General features: G+C 49.0%; 2 protein-coding genes across 8 annotated transcripts in view; one reads left to right on the top strand and one right to left on the bottom strand.

Moving 5' to 3' along the window:
• The window catches only part of LOC100116958 (paired box protein Pax-6), a 128,476-nt gene that overhangs the window by 109,566 nt on the left and 6,018 nt on the right, over positions 1 to 12,892 (top strand). The window lies entirely within an intron of this gene.
• LOC100679691 (activating signal cointegrator 1 complex subunit 2 homolog) lies at positions 1,138 to 2,627 on the bottom strand. Its single transcript, XM_003426716.4, has 3 exons — positions 2,504 to 2,627; positions 1,844 to 2,425; positions 1,138 to 1,773 (listed from the first exon to the last, which is right to left on the bottom strand). The coding sequence occupies exons 1-3, from the start codon at positions 2,507 to 2,509 to the stop codon at positions 1,249 to 1,251; spliced, it is 1,113 nt and encodes a 370-aa protein (XP_003426764.1). The 5' UTR covers positions 2,510 to 2,627; the 3' UTR covers positions 1,138 to 1,248.

Below are 12,892 nucleotides of genomic sequence, written 5' to 3'. Positions count from 1 at the left end.
ACCGGCGAGGAGAGGATTTCGTATTAGGAGGCGGTGTGCTTCGGGAAAAATAGATTGCGTTGCACGGTGAGCTTCTTAATATGCCCTAAAGCTTTGCAATTATCCCTCGACTTTTCCCTCCATTACGTGATTCGGAAGCTAGAACAATCGGAGCACTTGCGGCTAATTACCAAAGTCGGTGTGTAATGGTACACTGTTACGCCACACCCGCAGAGCCGAAGAAAGTATCGGTAAGCAGTAGTGCGAGAGAAAGAAACTCGGGTCAAGAGAGAAGCATATACAGGTAGCTACCCGCAGGCCGAGAACAACAAACGAAAAGAAGGATCTTGAAACTCCCCGCGAACTCAAACCGGAACTTCTCTCTGCGGTTCTGCCGGCGAGCGGAGCGGAAGCTCGCGTTATGCGCGCGCGCGGTGTTGATTTAATTGGTCAGCTCCCGTGTGTACATGCGGCAGCCCCAGATTTAATTATGCCGCTCGATTGGTCCGCTCCGTGTAGCCCGTTCGGCTGGACGCGCGGACTTTGAAGTCACGAGATATAACCCACCATCGGCTTTAGGTTGGATTACTTTTCTAATTACGCGCGGGCGTGTGTCTATAAACCATCGCGAGGATTATATCGGCGCAATCTCGAGTTTCTCAAGTTCAAATTTTTTCTCCCGTCTCACACAAGACAAAGCGCGTAAGCTCGGGAGAGACTATACTCGCATCCTCTCGTCTGTATGCTGTTGAATTTCCTCGCACTCGCGAGAGAGAGAGAGAGAGAGAGAGAGAGAGAGAGAGAGAGTATTGTGCGCCAAATTCAAGAGCGATTGTCGTCATGGAAATGAGGAAGTCGAGGCACGTCACCCTATGGCCAATATCCTCCCGAATTTTCCTCGAGCCGCGATGCGGTCTTCGAAAGAGACCTCGAACTTATGAAGCAGCCGGTTCGTGCTGAGCGATATTAAATTTCTGGAATTTCGCGGCCAGACGCCATTGTATACAATATACTATATATATATATATATATATATATATATATACACGCGCCCCGACCTCCGACGGATCCTCCGCGAGTTCGTTGTGTATTATACACGCGGCCATTGTTCATCGCGCAAGGAAATTTAGAGCATCGAAATCAGATATAAGAGCGGAGTTTTGGAATTCGTTTTTGTTTTTATTATACTAAACCTAGGAGTTAAACATGTACAACATTTACAACAGAGATAAATTCACAGCGCGCAGTCTTTCACACGACATCGAACATTCAAGGGAAAGCGAGGATGAATCTATCCTCGGTGGGAGCAGCCGGCACCTGGTAGTTCGCCGTGTAGGTCGTGTAGCTCGAGCTGAGCGGTACGACCTGAGCGGGGTTGTCATGCTGGATCTGCACCTGAGCCAGGGGCTTGATGTCGACCTTGGGTTGACGCTGGACGAGTTTTTGGGGCTTGGCCTCGCTGGCGGTGACGGTCAGGGTGGCGGGAGCCGCGGGCACAACGGCTGCCGGGGCGACGGCGACCTGGAGCTGACCGGGAGCGACCTGGAGCTTCTGGAGTGGCGAGTAGGCGTAGATGGGTCCGCGGAGCGGCTCGACGTTCTCGGCGCGGATCTTGGCGAAGTAACGCATGGCCTCGAGGTCCTGGCGGCTCACGTAACGGACGCGCTGGAGTCGTCCGTTAGGAAGCGCCACGTAGTACTCCCCGCGTTGCTGGTTCTCGGAGTCGCGGGGCTGGCCGGCCTCGATGTCGCCGTCCTCGCCTTCCAGCTCGTTCGAGCCGCCGGTCTGCTCCGACTGGAGACGTTGGAAAATATTTAGCATATCGAGATATTTGTGAAGATCGATATGACGCAAGGATACTCACCTCCGATCCCTCGAGTTCTCCAACGGTGACGGGCTCGTCGATCTCGGTGACGGCGGCCTCGGTGGTGGTGTAGTCGGGGGTCTGCTGGTTGGGCGCGCCGTACTCGGTCTGGGGGTTGGGGGCACCGTACTGGGTCTGGGGGTTAGGGGCGCCGTACTGTTGCTGAGGTGGCTGCTGCTGCTGCTGTCTGGCGAATTGTCCCCTGAACTGCTGCTGCTGCTTGGCGAACCTCTGGGGTTGTTGGGTCGACGGGGTGCGTTGACGGGGCGACGGTCCCTGGCCCTCGCTGGGCTGCTGGGGAGGACCGTACTGCTGCTGGGGCGGTGGTCCGTACTGCTGCTGAGGCTCCTGGGGCGGACCATAGGCATTGCTCACCTGGGGCTGCTGCTCCTGCTTCTGGTTACGCTGGGGAAGGTTGAAGGCTGGACCTTCGGGCCTCCAACCGCTCGGGGCATAGGGTCCAGAGGCGGCGGTGGTCTCCTCCTGCTGCCGAGCGAAGAAGTAACGCTGCTGCTGATTCTGGCGGTACGAGGGCGGCTCGGCGAACGCCGCTGCCGCGAAGAGGGCGAGACACAGGAATACCTGCGGAAAATCAAGCGATCGTTAGTTGAGAATAAGAGCCGAGAAGGTTCAGGGCGCCAGAACGAGATCGCGATGTACCTTCATGACTTTACTGGCTCTGGTGCTTGGTCACACTGGCTGTGCGTTGTCTTGGCGAGTTGTCGAAGCGACTGATGGCCGAAGTCCCTCGCCGTCGGATTATATATACGCCTCGTAGCGGGGTGTGCGCGCGCGCTGCATGCTTAATACGCTCCGCGCGGCAACACTCGCCTGCTGCACGCGTGTGTACGCAGCGAGCGCTTGACATTGGCCTCGTAAAGGAGCCGCCGCCGTTCAGTTGGCTCATCATCAGCAGCGTCGAAAAGCGCGCTTTGTGCCGGACCGCGACCTCGGAAAATCTTTTCGCGAGCGCCGGACGTATGCTCCATTCATTGGAGGAGACGCATCGGTATAATACTGAAAGAGCCGAGTGTGGAATGTCTTTTTGCGACGAAGAAGGCGAGAGGGTATTTTCGGAAGATTTTTGCCGAAAAGAACAGAGGCGATTGGGATTCCAGTAGCGCGACACATCTCGTTTTCCGTTGTTGGCGTTGTTGCATCGATATCGCAAGCTACCGCTGCTATCCATTTCAAGCTGATGGGTGCATAATAGAGCCGATGAGCCTCGAGGTCGCGCATCTCCTTTTCTTCTGATTCGCGAGATTAGAAAAGACGTCGCTGGTTTTACGAGGGTGATTCGTCACCTTAACGAGTGGGATGAACAAGCTGGCGTTTATCGAATCTCTCGTGCACAGTATAAAAAGAAAAAATATAGCGCAGCGATGGACGGCTGGAATTCTTAATTCATACGAGGAATCGATCAATGACAGCCGGCGTTGCATAACACCGGCCTGCGGCGAGTTGTGGAATTCGGATGTGTTCGGAATCACATCGCATACAGCACAGCCTTGGCTCGATCCGAAAACTTCCAACGCTATACCATCGCCCCAATCTCAATACGTACCCTCGAGAAGAATCAATATGCAAACGCCATATTGACCCAAAAAAAAGCAAACACGATCGGATAGATCGGCGAAAATCGCATGACACGCGCAGCTCATCTCGATTGCAATCTCGCTACAGCGCCACATTGACATTCCCCGAGCGAACGGCCGATTACGTATCAAGCGCAATTTCAGCTGTATACCGGCGCATAGAAATGGACTCCGACGTACGGATTAACCTTTTTTCTGCATCTGATATCGTCTCGTTGGTACACGAAGATCTCTATGAATGCACCTTGAACTCTCGCGATACCTCGTCAGATCGGGCCAATTAAGCATCCAGCGACGCGATCCGAATGCGTGTCATCCGGCTGACCGAAAGTCGATCAGGGCCGAGATATATATAAAGCTGAGGTGACGATCTAGCGATCGTCATAGAATTTATGATGAAGCGCATCCGCCGTAATACGCGTGTATATAGGAGCTGCGCGGCGACCTTCGTGAGGACGTCGTAGTCGTACGAGGGAAGACTCTATAAAGAAGCGCGTACAAGAATAGCAGATCCTTTTCTCCGTCTCTTTCTCTCCGCCGCATAGAGAACACGCACGGTTATACATACTCGCGTGACACCATCAGCGCGCGGTGAATTTTTTTCAGCTTTGGGAGCGGTCTACGATCGAATTCTGCAGCCGTTCGATTGTTTATTTGCTTTGCGAAATTCGGCGGTGATCTTTTTCGCGCGTTCGGAGTAGAAAGTATAAAAACGCGAGCCTTGTTTATCGGACAGTCGTGCGATCATAGTAGGGAATATAATAGTGGCGCGTGCGCGATATGCACAATTACATTGTCATGGCTCAACAATGCGCGATTTAGCTCTGATAAATAACTCGATATAAATCGCACGAAATCATTCGCGCAACGATGAGAGAGAAGTGTCCCGGCGTAAATATTAATGACGCGACCTGATTGCAACCATGTCATTCGTGAATCATTAATGAAAATGTACGCTTATACACACGTGCGGATTACGTTTGTTGTATAATACACGTCGCTTGAAAATACGCCTAATCACGAGTGACGCGAGAACGAATGGTGTTATTGTATTGGAAAATGAGTGATTGTCTGCTCCTGTAACATCAGCTATGCAACAATGGCGATTACGCAAGAGAGAGATCACTCGATCCGCAGAGCAACAGTCAAACAAAGCTTCATTCATCAACCGAAAGCTCGATTAACTCTAACAAGTGCATAGAAAAAAAACAAGATATAGAAGCAAGAAGCCTCGGTAAAAAGGCCAGTCATATAAATATATATAAGAATTTCCGTCCGAGCTCCCACTCTCTCTCCGCGAAAGAGCAAAGTGTCGACGGCCGGCGCATCGGCGCCAGGCTGCAAAGCGCGCGAGCGAATAGTTTCTTCCGGTCCGTCGGACGAGAAGTTTGCGGCGGCGTCGTCGTCCTACTCTCTTCTCGTCGGCCAACGAAATACCCAGACTCTCTCTCTCTCTCTCTCTCTCTCCCCCGATATTCAGCGCAGAAATACGCGCGTGTGTGTGTTCCCGGGGGCTGCTCTCTCTCTCTCTCTCTCTCTCTCTCTCTCTCTCTCTCTCGCTGCACGGCAAAGCAAATTATTCACACTCAAATGACTCCATTTCAATATCGGGCCGAGCTAGAGAGAGAGAGAGAGAGAGAGAGAGAGAGGGCGAGAGTCGAGGGACAAAAGAAGGGCGAGATGCCTGTCTCCCTCCTGCGTTTGCATTCGCGATGCCTCTGTGGGTGTGTGTGTGTGTGTCTGCAGCAGCCTGCGCGCAGCTCGAGTTTTGTGCGCGCACGCCGGCCTTCTCTCTCTTTTTTTGATCTCTCTATACGTATATATAGCACTGCGTCTCTCTCCGTCTCTCTCTTTTTTCAAGCCGCCGTCGCGTTCTTGTTTTTACATTTTTTTCCTACCCTATTTTTGTCTCTTACCTCGCGACTGTGTGCGTGTGCGTGTATAGCGCGCAACAACCCCCTGTCGACTGTAATGTCAAAGTCACGTAAAACTGCGTCCGCGCATTGTTGTGTGCATCGCGGAAGGGTATGCGTGTATATTCGAGGCGAGATTTAGACGTACATAATAATCCGCGACCGCGTATATTATTTCCCTATATTCGTGTGATAAATCGACATTCGCATACAGCAGCAGCTCTCAATTTTAGGCGAGAGCGCGTAAATTATATATACATCGCGAGCGAAAAATCTATCAACTGATTTATGGAAATGGCCGATAATTCCACTACGTAATTCACTACAGGCGCGAATCGGGTTACACGATCATTTTCATAAATACAAACGCAGAAGTCAATCGAAAGCTCGCTGGACTGCAGCACGCACCGCGGAGTAAGAGAGAGTATAAGTGCACAGCAGCAACGAAAGAGCGAACTCGAGGGGGCGTTTGTGCGGATTCTCCCTTGGCTTGGAATACCGTGCGAGGGAAGGGGGGCTAGCACGGTAAACTGGATTAATCGTCTATGAAGGGGCTAAAACAGCGTCGTCGGATCTTCTCTCTCTCTCTCTCTCTCTCTCTCTCTCTCTCTCTCTCTCTCTCTCTCTCTCTCTCTCTCTCTCTCTCCGTACACACTGCACGCGTGCGCGTGTAATATCCCTTCGGGGAATCCGGAACGCGCTGTTATACGCTCTTTTTATACACGTCATTTTCCGGAAGCTCATTACGGGCGAATCGATCTCGGATTTAGAAAATTTAGAGCCGCTCTCTCGAGGATGATATCGTATATGCGCGTTATAAGTGGAGAAATAACGCGATTGTATAATCAGAATCGACGTACACGATTCATGATTGCGCTTTCATCGCGCACGCTATTTTTCGTTGCTTTTTCCCAAATGGAAAGCCGAATAGAGACTATGAATAATTCATGAGCCGGCGAATCGATAGTTAAGAAACTAAGGCAAAATGCCAAGCGCGAATTTGGACACGGCGGGGAATAAGCATAACTCTTTCGAATTAGACCGAAGCTAAATCAGTTTTACAATCGATTAACCTCACGACGATAGCCTTCGTGTATATCTATACCGGACGATCTAAACGTTCGCTAAGAGAAATAACGATAACTCGAAGAATATCCCACTCGCGCGTACATGCAGTGTCTTATCGGGAGAATCAGCGGCCTTAATCCCGGGATAAGAAAAAATTTAAGAAGACGAAGACGAATCAGTGCGCTCTGCCGCGTTACAATGTCGTAAGTCGCGCGCGCGCGCGTCGGCGACCCAGTAATTGTCACTGGCGCGCGTGACCCGCCTGCGAATCGCGTGCCGCTTTTGCCTCGTGCTATACGCGTTGCACGGGATAGCCCAAGAGAAAGAAAAATAACAAATCGCTTTTCTTGTTTTTTCCCAGTGCATCCTATACAAAATTATCGATTCCATCAACCGAGCCATGAATCAGCAGCAGCTCGATAAGCATCTGAATTGGCCAATATAACCCAAGGAAAAAAAGTCGCATATAAATTTTCCCGCGGTGCGTCGAAAATCAATTTCGCCACTGACGATATGTAGGTAGCTCGCATCAACGCCACTGCATAATTCAACAAAAACTCGCCGAATCTCACCGCAGACGTTTTATTATACACGCACACCGCAGCGAGCGAGCGTAATAACAATGTAGGAGAGCGAGAGAGCCGGAGGCGACGCATCGGTCCCCCGGGTACATAAAGCCGGGCGTTTATTTGGCAACCAGTTGCTCCACTCCTGTATACACGCTGTACTCCCAAAAGGCTACTTCTGCGCGCGCCGCGAATTAGGGAGTAGTATATAGCCGAAAATTGCGCAAACGGCCTGCTTGCGGATACGTGCACGCATGATTTTCGAATTGTCGCCGCCGAGCTCTGACTACTGCAGGCTTATTAAATTCGAAGGATGCACGTCGTGTGATATTCGACATTATTTTTTAACCTTTTTGTGTGGATTTATTTTTCGACGAGTATAATCGTCGTTGGAATGCAAATTGAATTCAATAACGATAAAATGAAAAAATACGGTTGTACGCGAGAAATCGGGCGAAGGATAATGAAGCGGTTACCTCTTTCGGGCCATTCAGTTCTCTCGTCGGCGACGGACGCGCTATATAGGTACGCGCAGAGAGCGAGAGCTGGCGGGACACTCTGTCAGTCAATGTTTGCACGTCTAACCAGGCGTGGCGCCGCTGCCGCCGCCGTCGGCGGAGTTTGCTCGTGATATTAGCGCGCGGCGCGTAGAACACCTCCGCGTCACTCGTTTAATCACTTTCGCTGCCGGCTTTTCCGCTTTTCCGGACGGATTGACTCTCTTTCTTTTCCGATATACTCCGCAGCGCTTGCAAGCTCCCGCGAGCTTTTGTCTGTATAGCTGGCGAGGTTTGATTTTTTTTTAATACAAATTTAAACGCTAAAATTTATCGTATTAGAAAGTAGAACCATAAGTAGAATCGATATAAGCCCGTGAGTTTACGGAAGCGATAAATCGACCTCGGCAAACTTCTTCTTCCCGCTTGCACTTCCGAATCCGGCGGTGTAAACTCGATGAATTAAGCCCTTATAGCTTACACGCCGCGGAACTGACTCGCGCCTACAACATACCAAAGAAAGCCCCGGCGCGTTTCTCCTTGAAATCCCCCGACAGCCGCCCAAGTTTCGCGCACAATCTCGACGAGGGAAATCGCGGAAAGGAAAGTTCTCTCTACTGCACTGCGGGGAGAGAGCCGCACGTAAACGCTGCGCAGCTTAGTGTATACATACCTTACACGCGCAAGGAGGAAAGCTCGAGGGAGAAACTGCTGTACGCCCAGAATTTTCGTATTAATTCCCGAGTATACGTACCTATTATACAATAAATTGCGGAAATCGTGGGGTCGCATGAAATATACACTAGCGGAAAAGTAAAATTATCGCGCGAAAGGAGGTGACGGTGCCAGACGAAGAATTATTATATATACGTATACACGAGGAGGGGGCTCTGGGGAGAGAGGAAGCCGCGGCGAAACTCGCGCAAAAGTACATCGGCTCAAGAGGCCGGAAGTAATCTCGCGCGAGTCTCGTTATATATTTAGTGGGTGCCAGCAGCGCTGGGAGCGAAACTTCATCGTCGTCGCTCGGGCTCTTTTGCCAAGATTTCGGCTCGAGATGCGTGAACGGAAAACTTGCCCCGCTCTCTTGTAATTATCCTGGAAGGGGGATCGCTTTGCGCATTTGCACGGGGTTATCGACTTGCGGACACTGCGTGTATACTCTTGGCTGACTTTCAAACGTGTGCGAATTTAAGCTATACGCGGGCTTAATTGAAGAAAAACGTGTTTACGTCGTCTATGCTTGTAATTTGAAAAGTTGCGCGCTCTCTGTAGAAAAATATACATTCAATCGAAAGTTCCACAACGAATATCATAACGATCCTATTAAAAGTCAGCCGCGGAAGAAATAAGCAAAAGAGCAGCGTTTGCTCGTCGTACAATACGTAAATCGGCTCTTCTCCCTTCACAGACACACTCTACGTCTAGAACGTAGTTTTCAAAGATTACTGTAGTCGTTCGCTCGCTCGTTGCCGCAGCGGCAAAACGGCAGAATTTGATTGAGTCGCGCGCATAAGCAGATTTGCCGCGAAGCTCGCTCGAGCGTTTGTTGGCAAAGCGGATTGGGCGAACGACTCGAATCCGCAAATGGAACGCGCTACAGCGTTGATACTCCGAGAGAGGAAAATTCAGATGAAAAATATACAAGCGACGATAAAAAAAATTGATCGATTTGTTACATTCGATCGAAATAATACTCGTATGAGCCGAAATTCGCTTAATAATCTGCAGAGCCTCGCCCGCCGACGGATGTATAATTGCGTGTACCTATAATACGCGCGCACACGCGCAGCTGCTTACGTATTCGGATGTACGGGCACGGCTCGTTGCGCCGACGTTAATGGAGTTTCCGATATTTCCTTTCGCGCTTTAGCGCAGTCGATTTCCCGCCCACCCATTTCGCTTCTAATTGCCGCCGCTGTGCTTCGGTTATACGCGTATAATACGCCCCGAGTGATTCTTTTTTTGTAATTAATTTCTGTAGCCGCTCTCTATACTCGATTCGTTATTCGAAAATTCGAACGAACGCGAGGGTCATCCCCCGTCAGCTGTCCTCTATACACTCTCGTCCAATGAAACCGGAGGCATGGCCGCGGCTGGCTACACATACCTGTCCTTATATGAAACTACTCGTACACGATCAAAAATCCCTGCATCGGAGGTGTCATAGCGGAAGAACCGAGGGGTTGTCTCTCGGCACTATTTCTCTCTCTCTCTCTCTCTCTCTCTCGAGCTTCACCCCGCCGCGAGAGCGCATTCAACTGTCGCCGAGGCATTATACGTCATTAGCAGTCTAGCGCGGCGGCGGCGACTGGCACAATGGACGAGCGTTTTGTACGACGCGTGAATGACATCACAGATGCGCGAGAGATTTGTACGCGCGGGGATGCGCTTCGCTGACTATACTATACGCCGCTGCCTAGAACTGCGCGGAGCATCAGTATGGATGAGTTTCTGGCTTTTTGTCGCGCACGGCTCTCGCTGACGGCCTGTTTAGTGAGTTTTCATGCGTGTGCGCGGCCTTGTTGGCTCTATATGAATAATCGAGGGTTATCGCGTTGCATGACGACGACGACTGTGCTGATGCTGTTTGGGATTCTGGTTTGGGATTCTTTTTTTTCGCGTTTCGACTGTATACTGTATAAGGTACTTGCATATACGTTACGATTTTGACGAAAACGTTATACGTGTATACAGGAGAAGACATCGCTTAATTCTCTCTTGAAAAAGACCCTCGGCGAGCGGGACGTAAATCATGAATTACCCATAATCCGCGTAAAATTCGTTCGCACGAGTCTCTCTCTATACTCAGCCGAGTGTGGCGCTTCTCTCGCGTCGACCTGAGAGCGCGAGCCCCTCTAACATCTGTATCATCGCCGGTGCCTATGGCTTTCGACACGCAAGAGTCAGCCGCGTGACTGATGACCTCTTCTTTCTCCTTTTTTACCGGGCTCTGCTTAGCCACGCTGTTTATGGAGTTGGGCTGGTTCATATAGCTGTGCGCTCGGGGAAGGTTTACACGCAGATACTCGAGAGGCTTTATTCGCCGTGTAAATCGATTCGATGCGCTGCTTGACTTTTTGCGCGGATAACGATGCAGAGGTGCGAGAAAGGCGGGATTTAGTTATAGAGTTTGTTTTTCTTCGAGGAGTTTCAGTTTCTATACGCGATCGATGAATAATCGTCAGGTCGCATGATTATGTAGGTCTAAGGTCAGAAGTCCTGAGAAGTATGACAAGCTAGAATGCGGTCGAAAGCTATCATTATGTCGACGAGCTCGTCTCTGCACAATGCAGCTGTTCCGACGTTTACAGTCAAGTGCTGCAGGAGAGCCATTATTAATTCTAATACGAAGCCGTTGTATTAAGGTTAGCATTAATATAGACTCGTCTGAGCATTGATTTTACCGGATTTTCGACAATTTCATAATATAGCTAAACTATCCAGCACAAATGCGCGACCTGAAGCTTCGCTTCGACAAAGCTTACATATTAAATGGGCCACTCGTCGTATAACCTCAGTTACATATACGCTCTCCACATAAAATACGAAACAATATGTGCCTTGGCAACTGCAACCACGTGCCCTCGTATAGACACACACACGATACACTTTATGATGTATGCATATATATATATATATATATATATATATATATATATATATATATATATATATATATATATATATATAATATATATATATATATATATATATATATATATATATATATATATATATATATATATATATATATATATATATATACACTATATATACACGCATAGGAGAGTGAGCCGCATGATACTTAGGCACACAAGAGCGAGCAACTGCTCTACTTTTCTCTCTCGTCTGGGCATTTAGTGGCCCTCGAGATACGTGTGCCGCGATGAAAAGTATGTGCTCGCGATTCGACGGACGCACAGCGAAGGGCTCGCCTTTCACGCTGTTGAGGTGAGCGAGCATGTGGCTCGTTTTCGTTCTAAATGCTCCGATTGTTGGCTGTAAACGGCGTATGGCAGATCGAATCGATCGAACGATTAACGATTTCGAGAGACTATCTGGGTTGAATTTTTAGTTTTTGACGTAATGTGAAGATTTTATGAACCTCAATAATTGTGATTCTTAATCGGTTTGCACTTAGAAAAAAAAAACAAGTACACTGTACGAAACCCTCATTACGAAGTCACAAAGCCCAAGCCCAAAACGAAAGCTCTCAACACCTTTAAAAAATAATAATGCCGCGCCGCGCAGCATCGTTTTTCTCAAGATCTCTCAAGAGCGGATCATTGTTTTCTCACTTTCTCCCTCCCTTTCCCCCGTATATTCTTTCATCGCGGTTATAGTTCTCCCCTTTTTTTTCGCGCAGCGCATTGTTTCGCCGTATATAGTCTCTCGACTTATCGCGGCGGCATGAAGTCTCTCGGACGACGACTCTCTCGACTCTCTCTCTCTCTCGAGTGCGCGTCGTTATTTTTTTAGCGAGCGCCTTTTATCCGCGCTCGCCGCCCTGTGTGTTTGGTTGCGCCCCGAGTAGACGTGTATAATACGCGGCTCTGCGGAACGGTTAAACGACGCTTTGTGTACTTATATATACGTGTGTACTCGTATACTCTCTGATGATGACGGGAAATGAGCGGCTATGCACGCGTCGTTTATCCTTCATTTTGCTTTATACGATTATTTTTCTGTTGCTATATAGGGACGATTTTTCTTTAGTACACAATACCATTGCGGCATCCTTTTTGCAAACGAAAAAAAATTCAGAACCCCCTACCCACGCATACGCGAACGTCGCGTGGCAGCGCATCGCGGAGTACATATATATACACGGCTCGCGCTCAGCCGTATAGCTATATATATATATATATATATATATATATATATATATATATATATATATATATATATATATATAGGGAAAGAGAGAAGAGAGATAGCAGAGCATAGCGCAGCAGCCGCAGCCGGCGCCGCCATCACGCTCGAGCGAACTCGCGCCGCGGTTGGTCGATGTAACAGGACGGAACGAGGGCGAGCCGCCGCCGGGGGAGGGGACTATATACGCGCTCGGGGATTATTATATACGAGAGCGGCCCAAAGCGACTATCTCTTCTGCGCCTTTATATATATATATATATATATATATATATATATATATATATATATATATATATATATATATATATATATATATATATATATATATATATATATATATATATATATGTATACACACACACAGTTCGCGCCGGATGGACCACCAACTGCAGCGGCGGAGCGAGTTTAACTATTGGGAAAAATTTGGAGCGACGCGCCGAGCCGCAGCACGCGGTAATACGCGGATTAGAGCCGAATTGATAATACACGATTTGCACATATAGATCATAGTGTATGTAGTATGTCTTTCATT

Source organism: Nasonia vitripennis (assembly GCF_009193385.2).
Source record: "Nasonia vitripennis strain AsymCx chromosome 3 unlocalized genomic scaffold, Nvit_psr_1.1 chr3_random0004, whole genome shotgun sequence".
NCBI lineage: Eukaryota > Metazoa > Arthropoda > Insecta > Hymenoptera > Pteromalidae > Nasonia > Nasonia vitripennis.
Note: the sequence above shows the minus strand (reverse complement) of the source record. Positions and strands in the feature narration are given on the sequence as shown.